Below are 15,978 nucleotides of genomic sequence, written 5' to 3'. Positions count from 1 at the left end.
TTATCAGCACGTTTTTTTTATGTTTAAGTGCAAACAGCTCTTATCATTTTTATTCCCCAATAGAGGGTGTTATTATTTTAGCCCGAAGTTTACAACTTAATTAAGGAGTCATTATCAACCACAAAAAGTTACATAGCCATTAACATTTATGCACAAACTAGTTTTTCAGATGCAAATCTTAGTGGATCGAGGTCGTCTGTGGCCTTAAACTAAGCAATTAAACCGTCCATAGGCATTTGAAGTCCAGATAGTTGACAGAAAACTCAATGTATGAGAGCCTCATAAGTTATCTCAAAAGAACCTTTTGGACCATGTCTCACTGGAGATCAAGTATTGATCACATATGAGAACGCATTTAATTTAACAAAAATTAGTAGCCACTGCGTTGCTAAACTGCTGAAATTTCAGACAGTTTAATTTGTATGGAACAGCTGACCAAAATTCTGCATTTCAGAGATTCAGTCTATTTGATAGTACATAGATCTATGTTCGTACATGTTTAAAAATATTGAAGATATCATGATTTTCAGCTCAATTATTCTACAGTTCCTACGGCAGCTATATAATATTTTTGTCCGATTTGAATAAAACTAAAAGAGTAAATCTGAACTATCAAATTATTCCTAAGTCCAAAGAAATTTAAAAACAAGAAAAGAAGCAAACTTCGGCAACCCGAAGTTTATATAATAAATATATATATATATATTTTATATATATAAAATTAAATATTCTTTACATCTAAATATTGATTTATGATTTTCAGCTCAATGAAAATAAAAGCGTAGTTCTGAATTATTAAACCATTAATATTTCCAAACGAATTAAAAACAAGAAGGAAAGCAAACTTCGGCAAGCCGAAGTTCATATACCCTTGCAGCTATTGCATTAATTAAATACTTTTGAAAACATTTAAATTATGATTTACTTGAGTATGTGCTAAAAAAAAACATTGAAACTATGATGATTTGCAGCTCAATTATTAGATAGTTATTTTATATATTTTTATTATTTCTATGGGAGCTATATGCTATAGACGTCCGATTTTGATAAAATTTATACCATAATTCTGAAATAATTAAACATTGCTATATGTCGAAGAACTAAACAAAAATTAAAAAACAGAAAAGTTATAATTTTTTTTCATTTATTTTTCCGATTGTTCCTATGGGAGCTATATGCTATAGTCGTCCGATTTTGATGAAATTAAAACCGTAATTCTGAAATATTTAACCATTACTATATCTCGAAGAACTAAACAAAAATTAAAAAAAAGCAAAGTTATAATTTTTTTCATTTATTTTTCCGATTGTTCCTATGGGAGCTATATGCTATAGTCGTCCGATTTTGATGAAATTTAAACCGTAAATCGGAAATATTTTACCATTACTATATGTCGAAGAACTAAACAAAAAATTAAAAAACAGCAAAGTTATAATTTTTTTTCATTTATTTTTCCGATTGTTCCTATGGGAGCTATATGCTATAGTCGTCCGATCCGGCTCGTTCCGACTTATATACTACCTGCAATACAAAGACAATAGACAACTTTTGGGAAAGTTTCATGCAGATAGCTTTAAAACTGAGAGACTAGTTTGCATATAAACGGACGGACAGACGGACGGACAGACGGACATGGCTAGATCGACTCTACTAGTGATGCTGATCAAGAATATATGTACTTTATAGGGTCGGAAACGTCTCCTTCACTGCGTTGCAAACTTCTGACTGAAATTATAATACCCTCTGCAAGGGTATAAAAATACAAAAATGAAAAGTTACATTTTTCTTAATATTTTTATTTTTTTATTTTGATAGTTCTAATAGGAGCTTTATGTTATAGACAGCCGATTTTAATCAAATTAAAACCGTGATTCTGAAATTTTTAACCAAAACTATTTGTTGAAGTATATTAAAAATAAAATTAAAAACAAAAAAGTATTAATTTATTTTTTATTTTTTCCCAATTGTTCCTATGGGAGCTATATGCTATAGTCGTCCGATCCGGCTCGTTCCGACTCATGTACTACCTGCAATACAAAGACAACTTTTGGGAAATTTTCATGGAGATAGCTTTAAAACTGAGAGACAAGTTTGTGTAAAAAAGGTCGGACAGACGGACAGAAACTTAAACTTTTTTTTTCATTATCTTTATTTTTAATATACATGACTACATCTGAAAAATTAATACCAGAATTCATTTTATTGTATTTGTAGAGGAGAAGATCTAGGTAATTTAAGTAAAAGCGAAGCCAAGAACTAAGAAACCTTGACTATTATATACCAAAGCTGTCCTTCGATAGCAGAACCAATATGAAATACAGTCCACAGCAACACTACGAATCAAAAATTTCAAAATGGAAGCAGCAGCAGATAAACAACATTGATTAGTGGAAATCGCAATCTCTCCGAGACGTATCCAAAAAAAAAACAGGAACATGTGTTGTTAAATCAAAAAAGACACTTTCAGACAACGGAGTCATCAGTTAAATCAAATTGGTAACAATTACGAGTTATGAATACCCAGCGGCTCAAATGTCTTAAACAAAAACTATTAAGAAGGTTACATCAAAACATATTTGACAAGGAACAAGATAAAGCACCAGATTTTTGTGGATGTTCGGACAGGCTTGTCGGATGTTTTCAAAGGACAATTGTAGCTGTCCTTTCAGCAAACGCAAATCCGACTGATTTCATCAGTCAGGCACTCTGCAAAGCAGCATACTTGGTAAATAGTCAACCGTATAAACTGGAGTCAGATGATATTGGATTATGCCCCAACGATATTTGTATACCCCAAGGTTAGGCCCTTTATAGCCCGGTAGAATTAGTAAGCGGAGGATGAAAAAACGTGCATGGAGAGTACCCCAGTTTCTAGTCAGTTCATTTTGGAAGCTCCTCATCAACGAATATCTTCCGACTCTAATACATCGTTCAAAATGGATGTTAACAACATAAAAGTTGGGAGACACTGCCCATATAAAGGATAATATCCCGCGCGGCGAATTACCCGTACGAAGATGGAGTTGTCCATGAGCACGATCTGAATACAGCAAAGGATACAAATTGACGACCAGTAAATCGTCTTTGCAAAATCGGAGTCAATCACAACGACATTGAGGATCGTTCTGGGAATAGAAGTCCACAATAAGGGCTGCTATGTGTAATTTCTTAATGTTGTAACTATTAATTTAAATTAATTTGTTTTATAATTTGTATGGAAACCTCTGTGATATGAATACCATAATTAATTTTATTGTATTCGGAAGGGAACAGATCTAGTTATAAGAAAATATTAGAAAAAAAAAAGAGGCAGCCTTGAACCTTATTGAAAACAGGCAAAATATGAAGTCCATATTATGAACGCTACTAATTAGCCAGAAGTGACAAAACTAAGCGAAATCGAATATTATGAAGCTAGCTTCGACAAATCAAACTGTATATACCCAGCTAAAATAAAGATGTGTTCGAAAGGCATCAATAGGATATGTCCGATTAAATAACATTTTTGGTTCATATATTTTCGGTTCAAACAATAGCTCAAAATTTAGTCCTTCTTTTTGTATACCTGGCCATTTCGTGGTTCATACATTTGGTCAAACCATTTTTTTATACCAAGCTTAAGAATTCACGATTTTGTTTTTCGTTTCTTTTTGGGACTTGTAAGAAAGTTTAAGTGGAGTTGCTTAAGCTTTCCCTTAGCTTCAAGCGATCGGTTAGGGAACCCTTGATATATAAGTCGCTTTCTACGACTAGCGCTGACAAGCTGTGGCAGTATTCCTCGCCGCTAACCACACAGTACGGAAGACGTGCTCAAAGCCCCTTCTCCTCCGCAAGCTCCGTAAGCCGCCATGTCCTGTCCTTGATGTCCAATGTCCAGCCTACGCAAACACACTGCACACCAAGTCTGCATATTAAGGACAAGCTCATAAGATGTGCTTCCAGTCCTTATTTAGATCGCCACATGGGTATGCCCCCTGCATCCGGTACTAAATTGTTAGTCACCCGTCCTAGTCACCCGTCCTAGTCCCCCATCATCGTGCCATCTGTCCTGCCAGTCCCGCAGAATGCATTCATCTATCCGCACCATTCTTCGCTTTTAGCTTAGACCCACAAGGTATTTTCATAGCAGCCAAATCAAACGGGGAGGATAACAGAATTGGCCTTTGGTAGGTAATTAGCCGCGTTGAAGCCTTGCCATGGTGTACCATACTGAGGCACAATGAATCCGGCATTCTATATACATGTATGTATGCTCCGTCTGGCTCGAGGACTGAAACCCAAGTCGACTCGAAGGCCAAGGAACCCTCAGCTGTGTTATTTATTTATTATTAATTGATTAATCCTTATCTGGCTTATCAGCTAACTTAACTTAAAATCTAAATATTAATTAAAAAATATTCCCTAAGCAATTGCCTGAGCACATCCTTCTTGGATTCCCAACCCCATCGAATATCTAGTGGCAAAGAGTTAAAAAGTCTTAAAGCTCTTAAGATTTTTCCTGTGTGTTTCCAATTAAAGTCACCATTGAGCAGCATTTCCAACAGCAAGAAAGTTCTGGTGAACGCCAATTTTCGCTCCCCACGCTTTATGGATGGACATTATTTGCGATTCTTGTATTTCTTGCTGTGTTCACGAAGGTTTTCTCGATTAGAAGCAGCAGATGGGCCACTGTTTGTGGACGCTTCTCCAGGGATTCTGTGCGTTTTCTCTTACGAAGTCTTTCCAGTGGTCCTTTTTAGTTCTCAGGATAATTTTTTTGTAATCGGCTGTGGCACGCCTCAACCCTCAACCCAATCAAAAGCCGCTCAGTCGCCTCCTCGTCTCCTTTTGAGCTGTCGTCTCCATTCTACATACATATACCAAGTAAGCGTTTAAAAAATATTTAATACGAAAACTTTTGACTTGTAAAACTATCGGCGAGATGGCTGCAAAATGGAATAACATAACAACTTGGCAGCACTGTTTGGACACGTTTGAGCACAATCAGAAAAAGTTTAAACGGCGTTGACTGCCGAATTACTCCAAAGAATGAGAAAACGTTTCCATGGGACAGAAACATGACATACGCAAAGCAGTATGCAATATGCAGTTTATAAATGCTGAAAAAGCATGACAAATTTTTGACCATGGTAAGTTGTATCTATTGGGCTAAAAAAAGGCTAAGACTACTTGAACAACCTTCATTAAAAAATGTGTACAAAATTCGGCAAGGTCTTGAAAACCATTTTTAAAAATTATGAATGTCCAAAAAAATGGTTATTTATGCAATTTATTAATATGCTCGTGTTATCTAATTCTTAAAACGTATTGGTTGATCACAGCTCGAACTATTACATTAAAATAGCCAATTAAGTAAGATTAAGTTAATAAACTGCCCACATATAAAAGGTTGACACATTACAAAAGTAAGATATGTTTTAAACTATATAGAAAAGTTAACATGTATTTTAACATTTATATGAGTTAGAACCCGTAGGTGGTAACCTTTTTAACAGCGTACTAAAATAACAAAACTGAATTCAAGTTCAGCCTATATATTTTGGATCATAAGATAATAAGAGTGTTATTTTTTGTCGGTGTAAGTCATGACGACGCCGACTATCAGAGCGAAAACGGTGAAGCCCTGAGCCGCGATTCGAGTGCGCATCATCAGCTGCGACATCTTGCGATTGCCAGTGCGAAAGTTGTATAGGCCGGCTGTGAGAGCCGCTGTGGTCGCCAGGCATCCTGCATCCAAAATAACGCACAATCGCAAAAATAAATATTTGTTTTGTTTACATAACCCCCGCTATGCTGAGCGGCACAACTCACCCAGTGGAACCAGCGGGTTCTCCTTTATCTTGCGCTGAAGCTTTTCCTTTGTCGTTTCCACCTCGACAACCGGTCCGAGGTCCTGGCGCAATTGTATCCAATCCAATTCCTCCTCGGGAAGGGAGACCTGAATTTTGTTCGACATGTTGCTGTTGTTTCTCGTTAAAAGATGGCAAACTACAAACAAAATCGAATTCTATTATTGAATTAGAGATGAGCACGAACCATGTTTTTCTTCCCGTGACACAAACACAAAACCGTGCGTTCACACCAAGGATGCGAAGACGCAGATGTTTTTGATAATAATTGTGGTTACACACTGCCACTTTTAGCCAGTCAAGAACCTCTAGATTTTGTATTCGTTGAAAACGACAGTTGTTTTAATTTTTACTAAAAAGCCATGATAACTTTGTAATATACTAGTATTGCAGCACCCGTTTTAAAAGTCTATTCACACAGGTTGCTTTTCTACACGAAGTTTCCGCGCTCATATTTATAAGAAATCCAGCAGGAATTAACATATCAGGGAGTGGTGTTCACAATCTATCAAAGGCTAACCTAAGGATACATCATAAGCTGAGGAAAAAATTGCATTTAATTTTGCGTTGATATTCATTTCTTTTTGTTGAAAACCTATTTCCGTTCGTCCGTCCGTTTCTACGCAAACTAGTCTCTCAGTTTTAAAACTATCATCATAGCTTCTAGGTTTTTAATCATATATGTTCTTATATAATGCGAAGTTTAGATGTTTTAAAGAATATTTAAATTTTGGTTTGCCAAACCATTTTTTTATAAGGCTACCAAGTACGTTATGATATACGCAATTTTTCGAGAAAAACGAGTTTACAGTTAAAGGTGGATAAGCTTATTTCTGAGGTGGTCGCTCTTAAGAACAACGCCATATAAAAACCTATCAGGATTCAACCTTGCCGCTTTCAGATGATGATGATTTTAAAACTGTCAAATAAGCCAAAAAAAAACAATTTTTAAGTGCCACACTGGTAGAGCCATTTTCTGATAATAAGGATGGATAATTTTTTGTATTTGCAATTTAAGGGGTTACACCACGATAGAGATAAAAAAAGAGTACATTTTGGGAATTTTTTACAAAAAACTATAAGATATTGAAGTTTGGTAGAAAGATCTTTATTATACAACTCTTAAATAATGTTACAAAATTTTTACAAAGCTTTTTAAAACCAAATCGCGGTTTGGCTGTAGATTTCCAAAGACGTCTTTTTCTGATAGCCCTCCATGGCCGGTAAGGTTTCTCCTGGAATTAAAAGGTTTGGGTTTTCAATTTAGTATAATGTCAGGTATGCAGGTAAAGTAAAAATAACGATAAAAAAGGCTCGAAAATTGTTTATAACAATTGTAATTTGCAATATAAAAAAACCACTACGTACTTCCGTAGATAAAGTATTGTTGAATATGGAAAAAAAAAAATTTTCGATGTTTTCAGTAATTTTAACGCAAAATAGAATTTTATATTCAAAAGAAATTAAATATTGCGCGATCCTTTCATAAAAACTCAGCTTCTATAGTGGTGGCACTAACGAAATATCGTTATAAATCAGTATTTTCCGGTATTTTGGGGCGAATGATTTTTAATTGCTTTTATTTATCACATTTATTTTAATTGCGGCATTTGGCCTTATGGGATTCCCTGTGTAAATAAATGCGCATTGGGCTAAATGCGTTTTAATACGCCAATGGAATCCGGCTATAATATCCCAAACTTCAGGGAAACAAACAATAATGTTACCAAATGCTGAGCAGCTGCTCCGAAGACCATTATTAGTAGCACGGGGCCGCGCTAAATATTAAAATTAGTTCAGTTAAAAAATTTTAAAAATTCCTATCAGGGTGTAGCCCTTTGAATGCTAAACTGGTATAATTTTTTTTTCGGAAACGAGAACACGTCTGGTATTTTTCAAAATCAGTAATACAAATTATATTACATTAATTAAAAGTAGTTTTTCTTCAAAATAAAACAGGCTTTTCAAAAAAAAAACCTACAAATTTTGTTTTTTGGGTTTTGTGCCCCCACTAATACTTTTACACATAGCTGCATTATCATTATTTTAACATGCCTCTCTTTTTAAAACGGGAGAGAGCGAGAGAAAAAAGAGAGGGAGAGAGAGAGAGAGCTGGGAAGTACAGTCAGACGGGAACACAAAATGAAAATGTGTATGTAGCAGCCGCGGCTATGTATGTATTACACGTATATTCTTTCGTATGTATCAATGTGTTTGCATTGATGCATATCGTTTTTGTAGAATTCGTATGTCAAGCGTACATGAATATGTACATTATTATAAATTTGGGATGCAAACATATGTACAAGAGTGTTTAGATAAAAATAAAATATGTTTAAAATAAATTTCGCATTGCTATGCTCAAAGGTTCGCTTGCAGATTGTGTAAAAGCAAAACGCCAACCTTCTTATGTACATATGTATGTATGTTTGTATAGCATTTGCGTGTATGTACATATGCATACATACAGTTTTGTTTTTTTCCCACACTGCTTAGTTGGTATGTATGTTAGGAGGGGAGAGGGTGCGAAGCGTTTATGTACATACTCGTGTTTGGTTGTAGGTGTGCACGAAAGTAACAAGCCAAAAATGTTATAAGGCCTTTTCCCTCCACCACGTGTATGTACATATGTATGTATCCACCGCCCAGAGAGAGTGTACAGTAAACCCAAGCGAGCTCTCTCACGAAACGCGTCCAGTCCAGTCCCAGTCCACCAGCAATTGAGATTGAACAGGGCTCTCGCTCTCCCGCTCTCCTGCTCTCTCCCGCACACAAACACACCGTTGCGCATACAATTCAACGCATACAGAAGTTTCGTTTGGATTTTGAAGCACAGTAAGGCAGAGACGGCTATTCAATTCAATAGCCTTTGCATTCGTTGTTGGTACTCTCTGTGTGTGTTTTCAATCAGGCGAGCGGCGCGCGTACGAACCTCATATTTTCCGCATTGATACGATACCAACAAAACACAGCGATACGACTCAATAAAGCAGCCTATGCAGCGCTGTTTGTTTATTTTTTACAAGCTAAAAACAAACGACAAAACAAATCAGCTAGCCGCCCGCGTTCGCGTTTGCTTGGCGCTGCAAAAACACGCGTTTCGTTTCGTTGCCGTGCGTTGCGTTGGGAATTTCAAAATTCAGATTTCAAATTAGCGTGTGCCGTGTTCCTTTTCCTTCCCACTATCGTGCACACACATTCGTACGTATACATACATACGTGCAATAATCAATACAATACGAAGTACAACAAACTGCGTAGAACAGTATTAAAACTGGCTTAAGACTCGACTCCTACTTACGTTGGTGTGCGGTGCGCGTTTATACGTTTATTTGTACAAGAAGGGACGAAAAGTGGTCAATTGAGTTACTTTTTAAGACTGGCAGTGAAAAAGCATTAAAAAGAGAACAAACTAAAGCCAATCGGCGATTAAACCGTTCGGACCCGATCCGATACCTCACATAGTTATGGAACACTTTCATCAAATACAGGTAAGCTTGTGTGCAGGTATACGGCATTTTATTTAAGGCACCAACACTCACACGTACTAACACAGTCACAACGGCGTTGTTGTATGGGTTGCCGCGTTTTCGCTAAACTTACTTTACTTTTCCCGCCATCGGTGGTATATTTAATAAATACAATGCATGCATTCGCACAAAAGAAGCTTTAACCATTGCCCGGATATTTCGGCACCTGACAGGGCTCTTTGCTGCAGTGGAAATTTTTGAAAGTCTCGGATGGCTGTGTACATGATGAATTCATACGTACATATGTGCGTATATACATATGCTTTACATATTTTCATTGGGTCGCTTTGTTTTAGGTAATAAGTAACTAATGCACTAAAAGTACGCCTGTGTGTAAGTATGCATACAAACAAAAACGACGCTGTACAATCAAAATTTTATTTTGCGTGCGCATCTAAGTCCGCCATTTTTCTTATTAGTTTGTATAAATATACACCAATATATTTATACCAGAGTCGTGAATAGTTGCAAACACTTGGCTGTAATATTATTAAATTTGTTTAAATATGCTGCCAAGTGTTGCCGTAATGCGATGTGCGCACGTTTGCTTGTATATGTACATTCATATATATATATGCAAAAGTATGTACATATGTCTGTATGTGAAAACCTAAATATGAAAAACAAATCACAGCTTGCGTAATCTGAAATTGGCTATTTTCCCCCAATGTGTGCATAAATACATTTGACTTAAATATGTATGTACATACGTGCGAATACTTGCCATGCAAATATTTATGCGCATACCCATTTATTCTTTACTTACATATGAATGTATATATGTACATACGTACATTTGTAGATACTCAGTTGTCTTCTTTTCTAATATACACATATGTACATATGTACAAATACTTTTTTTTGGGGTATGCCCTTAGAAAAATTATTTTTGTTTTGCTTTCGAGTTGCCGTGTATTGCAAATAAAAAAAAAAAACACGCTATTTTCAGCTTATAAATAATTGAGTGCGGATCATTAACCACCGACCATTCATGGGCTTGCTGTGACGCCCTGGTTCTAAACCTAGCCCCTGGTACGGAAGCAAAAATGAACGTTATCCGATTCGATTCAGAAGACGGAACCAGTGCGATTTCTTCTTCTTCCCATTAGTAGTTCCATTACCATGCCCGATTCATGTAAAAGCTTTTATCTCTGCGTAAACAGCTGGTGAGATACTTGTAAACAAATCAAGTAAGAACACTAAGGTCAAGGACAATAATAATGAGAAAAAAGAGGACAACTAATCTGCGGTAACTTTAAGCTATGTATCTGAAAATGTACAATGCCTTTTTATACGAATTACGCGGATGCAATTATTGAAAATTTGTACGAATTGAATGTATCCAATTATCTACATGTTTATTTACATGTCTGACAACGTCACTGAAAAATACAAAGTAAAAAGCACGCCCTTAATCTATAATCCAATCTATCCGCTTTGGGAACGGAACAGGATTTGGCCAAGTTTTGGGATTTGAAAAGAACAGATTTTAATCCAATATGCTCGAAATTAAAAATATCTTAGGTTTGGCCAGAACTTTGTATCTATCATAGCATCACTGGGAAAGTCGGTATAGCCATCTCCAACTATACCGTATGCGGGATTAGTGTTATTTGTGCTCAGATCAAATTAGAAATCAACGCTGATCATGTCAAAAAACCGTATCGGTCGGATGACTACAGTTGCCATTTGCCATAAAGTTTGGTTGTTTTCAAAGAAGAAGAAAAATAAAGAGGGAACGATACATACATATGTTGCGCTTCGTAAGAATAACTAGAATCTGCATGTCAAATTCCAAATTACTAGGGATAGACGGATATGGCTATATCGACTGGTCTATTGATCCTGATCAAGAATATATGCACTTTACAGGGTCGAAATCGCTTTCTTTTAACTATACAATATCCCCTTTTACTCTACGAGTTACGGTTAAATAAACTGCTGACTTACAATTCTATCCGTCAGTTAAATTTTTTTTTTTTAACTGCGGGGTTACCAAAACGGATGGTTTTAAGCTTTTGTACATATCTCGACTTTTTGGAATTTTAAAATGCCGCGGATCGGAATGATTTTTAAAATTAAGCATAAATAGTAACTTTCCGTTTTTAAATGGCCACTTGGCTTTTAAAATGTCAGGCAACTCTTGACCCACCGCTCTGATCTTATTGGGAACTTGGGTTTATTGGGAACTTGGTTTTTCGTGAAGGACTCTCCCCTTCTGGGAGAAAAAAAACTGGAAATCAGTTAGGTTCACATTCTTCTGTCGCCCAGAAATATCCTCGTTCCCCTTCGTATTTAACTTGTCATCTTTTGATGCACCGTACCGTTGTTATGTTTTACTTAATTGCATTTACTAACCCATTCACACCCCTATACTTACATCAATGCTCACTATTATTAATGTTAAGGACTATCTTAATAATTAGTGCGATGCTAGACAAGGGGAGAATGCTAAGACTCGAAAATTTGTAGTTTAGACGCAATGACTGGCATCGCACTAATAATGATAATAAACATCACCAACCAACTATTGATCAGCAAACAATTCAACACTATCAGCAGCAACTGGCTGCTCAGCAACAACAACAAGTACAACAGCAACAGTTGCAACAGCACCAGGTGGTGGTGCAGCAGAATCAGCAGCAGGCGCATCAGAACAGCTCCAACACCACAGCCGGCGTTGGCACCCAACAGCTGTTCACATACAAAATGGCCAGCAGTTTTCCGAATCCGGCCACGACGATGGCCCAGGTGGTGGCCACATCGAACGCCGCTGGCACCACGGGATACGACTACCGTCTAAATATGGCCCAGGCCGCCGCAGCAGCCGCCGTTCCCGGCTCCCAGTGGTGGTACTCGGCCGCCAATCAAGGCCAGGTCGATGCCAATACTGCCGCGCAACTGCAGCACCAACAGCAGCAGCAGCAACAGCAACAACAGCAGCAGCAGCAGCAGCAACAGCACCAGCAGCAACAACAGATGCAACAGCAGCAACAGCAACAAAACGTCATCAATTCTGCCGGGGTAAGCTAGAATCGCCGTGTTCTGTTCTTACCAAAATTGGTTATATCCTCCGTTATACATGATTTTAATTTTCATCCCACAGAGCCCAATGATCAGAGGCAAGGCAGATGCTAAGCCCCGGGGCAGAATGACCGCCTACGCATACTTTGTACAAACTTGCAGAGAGGAGCACAAAAAGAAGCATCCCGACGAGACCGTGATATTTGCGGAGTTCTCACGAAAGTGTGCCGAGAGGTGGAAGGTGAGTAACACAGCAAGCAAACAAGCCTGGACAGGGATCCTTTTTTAATGACGGTACTCTTTCCCTCAGACAATGGTGGACAAGGAGAAAAAGCGTTTCCACGAAATGGCCGAGAAGGACAAGCAGCGATACGAGGCGGAAATGCAGAACTATGTGCCGCCCAAGGGGACGGTTGTGGGACGCGGCAAGAAGAGGAAACAAATCAAGGACCCCAACGCTCCAAAACGTTCATTGTGAGTTCGTAGCAAAATCAATTATCCTATCATCAAACGCACAAATGTGACTGCAAGTCGACTAAGCAATAGATCAATAATGCTTTTCTCCCTTTTACCGTCAATTGTTAAACAAAAAACAGGTCTGCGTTCTTCTGGTTCTGCAATGACGAGAGAAATAAGGTAAAGGCCCTTAATCCCGAGTTCGGAGTTGGCGACATTGCTAAAGAGCTGGGACGTAAGTGGTCGGATGTGGATCCCGAGGTCAAGCAGAAGTACGAGTCGATGGCAGAAAGAGACAAAGCTCGATATGAACGGGTAGGTTTGAGTCGAGGCGTTTGCTTTGGATAGCTAACTGACATCTGATTTCCATTGCAGGAGATGACCGAGTACAAGACGAGCGGGAAAATAGCCTTGTCCGCACCGTCGATGCAGGCGTCGATGCAGGCGCAGGCACAGAAAGCCGCGTTACTTGCCGCCGCTGCCCAGCAGCAACACCAGCAGCTGGAAGAGCAACACGACGACGACGACGGCGATGGAGATGATGACGAGAACCAATAGGTTTAGCAGTAAATACTCTTCACTATTTATACACACAGTCGTTGTCACGAAATGCGAGAAATGAGAAATGATAACGTTGGTTGATCTATTATCAGGTTGACCAATGTGTGTTGAATATATATTTATATATATAAGGGTGTTCATTTTAGAGGTTCAGTTTTCCGGCAACAGAAAACTCACAATTAGTTCCGATCTGACAAAGTTATTATGAATCGTGTTTTGATTAAAAACTCTAACAGTCATGGTGGAAACTTTCTCATTTTTAAAGCAGGTCCATCAAAAGCCAGAACCTTGCGTTTTTGTGTATTGGAGCTCTTGTGAATCTCGAGTGCTTTTTCACCTCGAATATGTGGTGTTAGTCTCTTACAGAAATATTTTTTAACCAAAGCCCAGCTATAAATCCAAGTACCACATAAATCTCTTGAACTTTCAGAAGATTTAAAATTAACCGAAGAAAAGTAGGCTACGAAAACATTGTTCCTGAACTCTGAAAAACTTGTTTCCGAAACAACACGAAATCTTAAGAGATTATGTGACACTAATGGATTTTTCAAGCGATTTGCAAACCAGCTGAAGAAATTTTACAGATTGCTGTGATCGGAAAACCAAAGCACAAATTGTTTTTTTTTTGTGGGAATTTGATTGTTATCGGGAAGTGGAACCTCTAAAAAACTCCTATTATATATATGTAAATGCATATATATAAATAATATATAATTTTTTTTTTTAACATAAGTAATCAAATTTCCATGAATTATGAAGATAAATCACAAAGAAACCTTTTATAAGTTCTATGTTAAGATGAATACGATTAAGTATGGTTAGATTAAAATGACATTAATCTGTTTGCAAACCTTATTTGTGCTTCAGTGCTAAGTTTCTCCTAAAGTAATAAGAGAATTATTTTATAAATTGAAGAAATTCATCATCATGTCATTCGTTCTCAGCAACTATGAAGGTTACCACTACATTTATAAATATTGGTACATATTTCCCATTTATTAAACTTAGATTCACCATAATGAAACTACAATTAATGCGTTTACTCATTCGAGTTTATATGTCCCTAACAGAAAACAAACTCAATGAAACGTGATAATGTCAAATACTTAACTCAGTGGCGGGTGATATCTCGATATATATATTTTTGCCTCTCTACATGCGTGTTATAACGTCACACGTATCTGTAAATTAATAATAATTTTGTAAAACCGTGTAATTTTAAAAAAAAATATTGAAATTTTAAATTCATTTGATATATTTAATTTTTTTAATTTCCGTGTCCAGTTTACGATTTTTGAGTTAAGATCCTTGGAGAGATTTGGGTTTGTGTTCATGTGTAAATATATACATCAATTATAAGAGCCACGATCATAAGATTCTGAAAGTTAAACTTAGTTTGTTCAACGTGTTGAGGAATGAAACAACCAAAACGCTATCGGACATTGCAACAATTGTTGACTTGGCCATGTACATACTATCTGAAGTATTATTTAGATGAGACTTACGTAGAAATTAACGAGAATCGAGAGCACGCTTAAAAAACCCTTATAAAACAGTAGATTTCATCAGGACTGCAAAGTAATGTAAACTCCGTAGAAAATTTAAAGGGCGAAGTGAAAAATAGATTTTACGTCGGCCTCAAAGCCAAGGTTCCAGGCACCAAATGTGCTTATGCGAATATAAAGAGGGACATGCTCCTGCCCATGGTAAATGGTTAGTCCAGCTACATTGGTGGGAAGCATGTTCTTCTTTATACAGCGTGTATAAGCTAAGTAGTGGTAGGTTATAACGTGATAAGAGAGGAGCTGAAACTATTACTATGGATGCGTCGAAGGTCAGTTAACCAAGACAAATCTAGCTGTACCCCTAACTTCGCTCTCCCCATGTTATGAGTACGACATATGTATGTATTTATATATTTGTAGCATGATTTTAATAGAGAATAACTCGCCACCGAGATTATATTCATAGAAGTGTCTAGGCTAAACCCTTAATTCATAATTTTCTACAAATTGACGGTAACCCCTCATTATAAATTACTAAAAAAATTCCAGTTTTCCCCGTGCGCTTGTTATAAGAACTAATCTAATATAAAATAAACTTTTAGAAATGAGATTCTTTTACATGGAATAATGATGTGATCTTTAAATCCATTTGTCTTTATTATTCTTTTTGAGTAATACTTGGTTCATATTAGATTACGAACTTTTATGTTATAACCCTATAAACAGCTTTAGCTTTTATATTTGATAGACACCACTCGGAAGACACCCTGACCGAGTTCCTAAACTTAAAATGTGTGAATTAATTTAGCGATACTATAGTAGCGACTAAGAATTTGTTTTTTTTTTCCTAAGAATTTACACAATACTGTAAAAATAGTTTGAAATAAATTTAATTTAGCTAGATGTACGCTTGTAAAGGCAAATCTGAGAAAATTTGTTATGAGTTGATTTGCGTACGTAGTACGTAGAGAGGTTTCAGGGGAGTCACCGATCTAAAAAAAAAAAGTTAAATATCTATCAATTTGAATGTTCGAACAAACTTGCCTCTCGCTT

The 15,978-nt window shown here is 36.9% G+C and overlaps 2 protein-coding genes and 1 long non-coding RNA gene across 7 annotated transcripts; 1 reads left to right on the top strand and 2 right to left on the bottom strand.

The window, feature by feature from the left end:
• Positions 1-5,518: 5,518 nt before the first annotated feature.
• Positions 5,519-6,042, bottom strand: LOC128260745 (HIG1 domain family member 2A, mitochondrial). The gene is made up of 2 exons (XM_052993972.1): positions 5,812-6,042; positions 5,519-5,727 (listed from the first exon to the last, which is right to left on the bottom strand). Exons 1-2 carry the CDS (start codon positions 5,954-5,956, stop codon positions 5,564-5,566), a joined length of 309 nt encoding a protein of 102 aa, XP_052849932.1. The 5' UTR covers positions 5,957-6,042; the 3' UTR covers positions 5,519-5,563.
• Positions 6,043-6,941: 899 nt separating this feature from the next.
• On the bottom strand, positions 6,942-10,319 carry LOC128260752 (uncharacterized). Of its 3 annotated transcripts, none has more exons than XR_008268172.1 (2): positions 10,146-10,319; positions 6,942-7,084 (listed from the first exon to the last, which is right to left on the bottom strand). It is a non-coding gene; the product is annotated as an uncharacterized LOC128260752 (long non-coding RNA). The 3 variants fall into 3 exon arrangements; XR_008268170.1 differs by lacking the exon at positions 10,146-10,319 and adding an exon at positions 9,453-10,128; XR_008268171.1 differs by lacking the exon at positions 10,146-10,319 and adding an exon at positions 8,396-8,534.
• LOC128260728 (high mobility group protein DSP1) lies at positions 8,712-15,848 on the top strand. Of its 3 annotated transcripts, none has more exons than XM_052993945.1 (6): positions 8,712-9,340; positions 11,918-12,403; positions 12,486-12,644; positions 12,714-12,877; positions 13,000-13,174; positions 13,235-15,848. In XM_052993945.1, the coding sequence occupies exons 1-6, from the start codon at positions 9,317-9,319 to the stop codon at positions 13,415-13,417; spliced, it is 1,191 nt and encodes a 396-aa protein (XP_052849905.1). In that variant the 5' UTR covers positions 8,712-9,316; the 3' UTR covers positions 13,418-15,848. The 3 variants fall into 3 exon arrangements, with proteins under 3 accessions (XP_052849905.1, XP_052849907.1, XP_052849906.1); XM_052993947.1 differs by having other exon boundaries at positions 8,713-9,340; positions 11,942-12,403; XM_052993946.1 differs by having other exon boundaries at positions 8,714-9,340; positions 11,939-12,403.
• Positions 15,849-15,978: the final 130 nt, after the last annotated feature.

This window comes from Drosophila gunungcola (genome assembly GCF_025200985.1).
Source record: "Drosophila gunungcola strain Sukarami chromosome X unlocalized genomic scaffold, Dgunungcola_SK_2 000038F, whole genome shotgun sequence".
In the NCBI taxonomy this organism is placed as follows: Eukaryota; Metazoa; Arthropoda; class Insecta; order Diptera; family Drosophilidae; genus Drosophila; species Drosophila gunungcola.
This window is presented reverse-complemented; position numbering and strand designations above follow the sequence as displayed.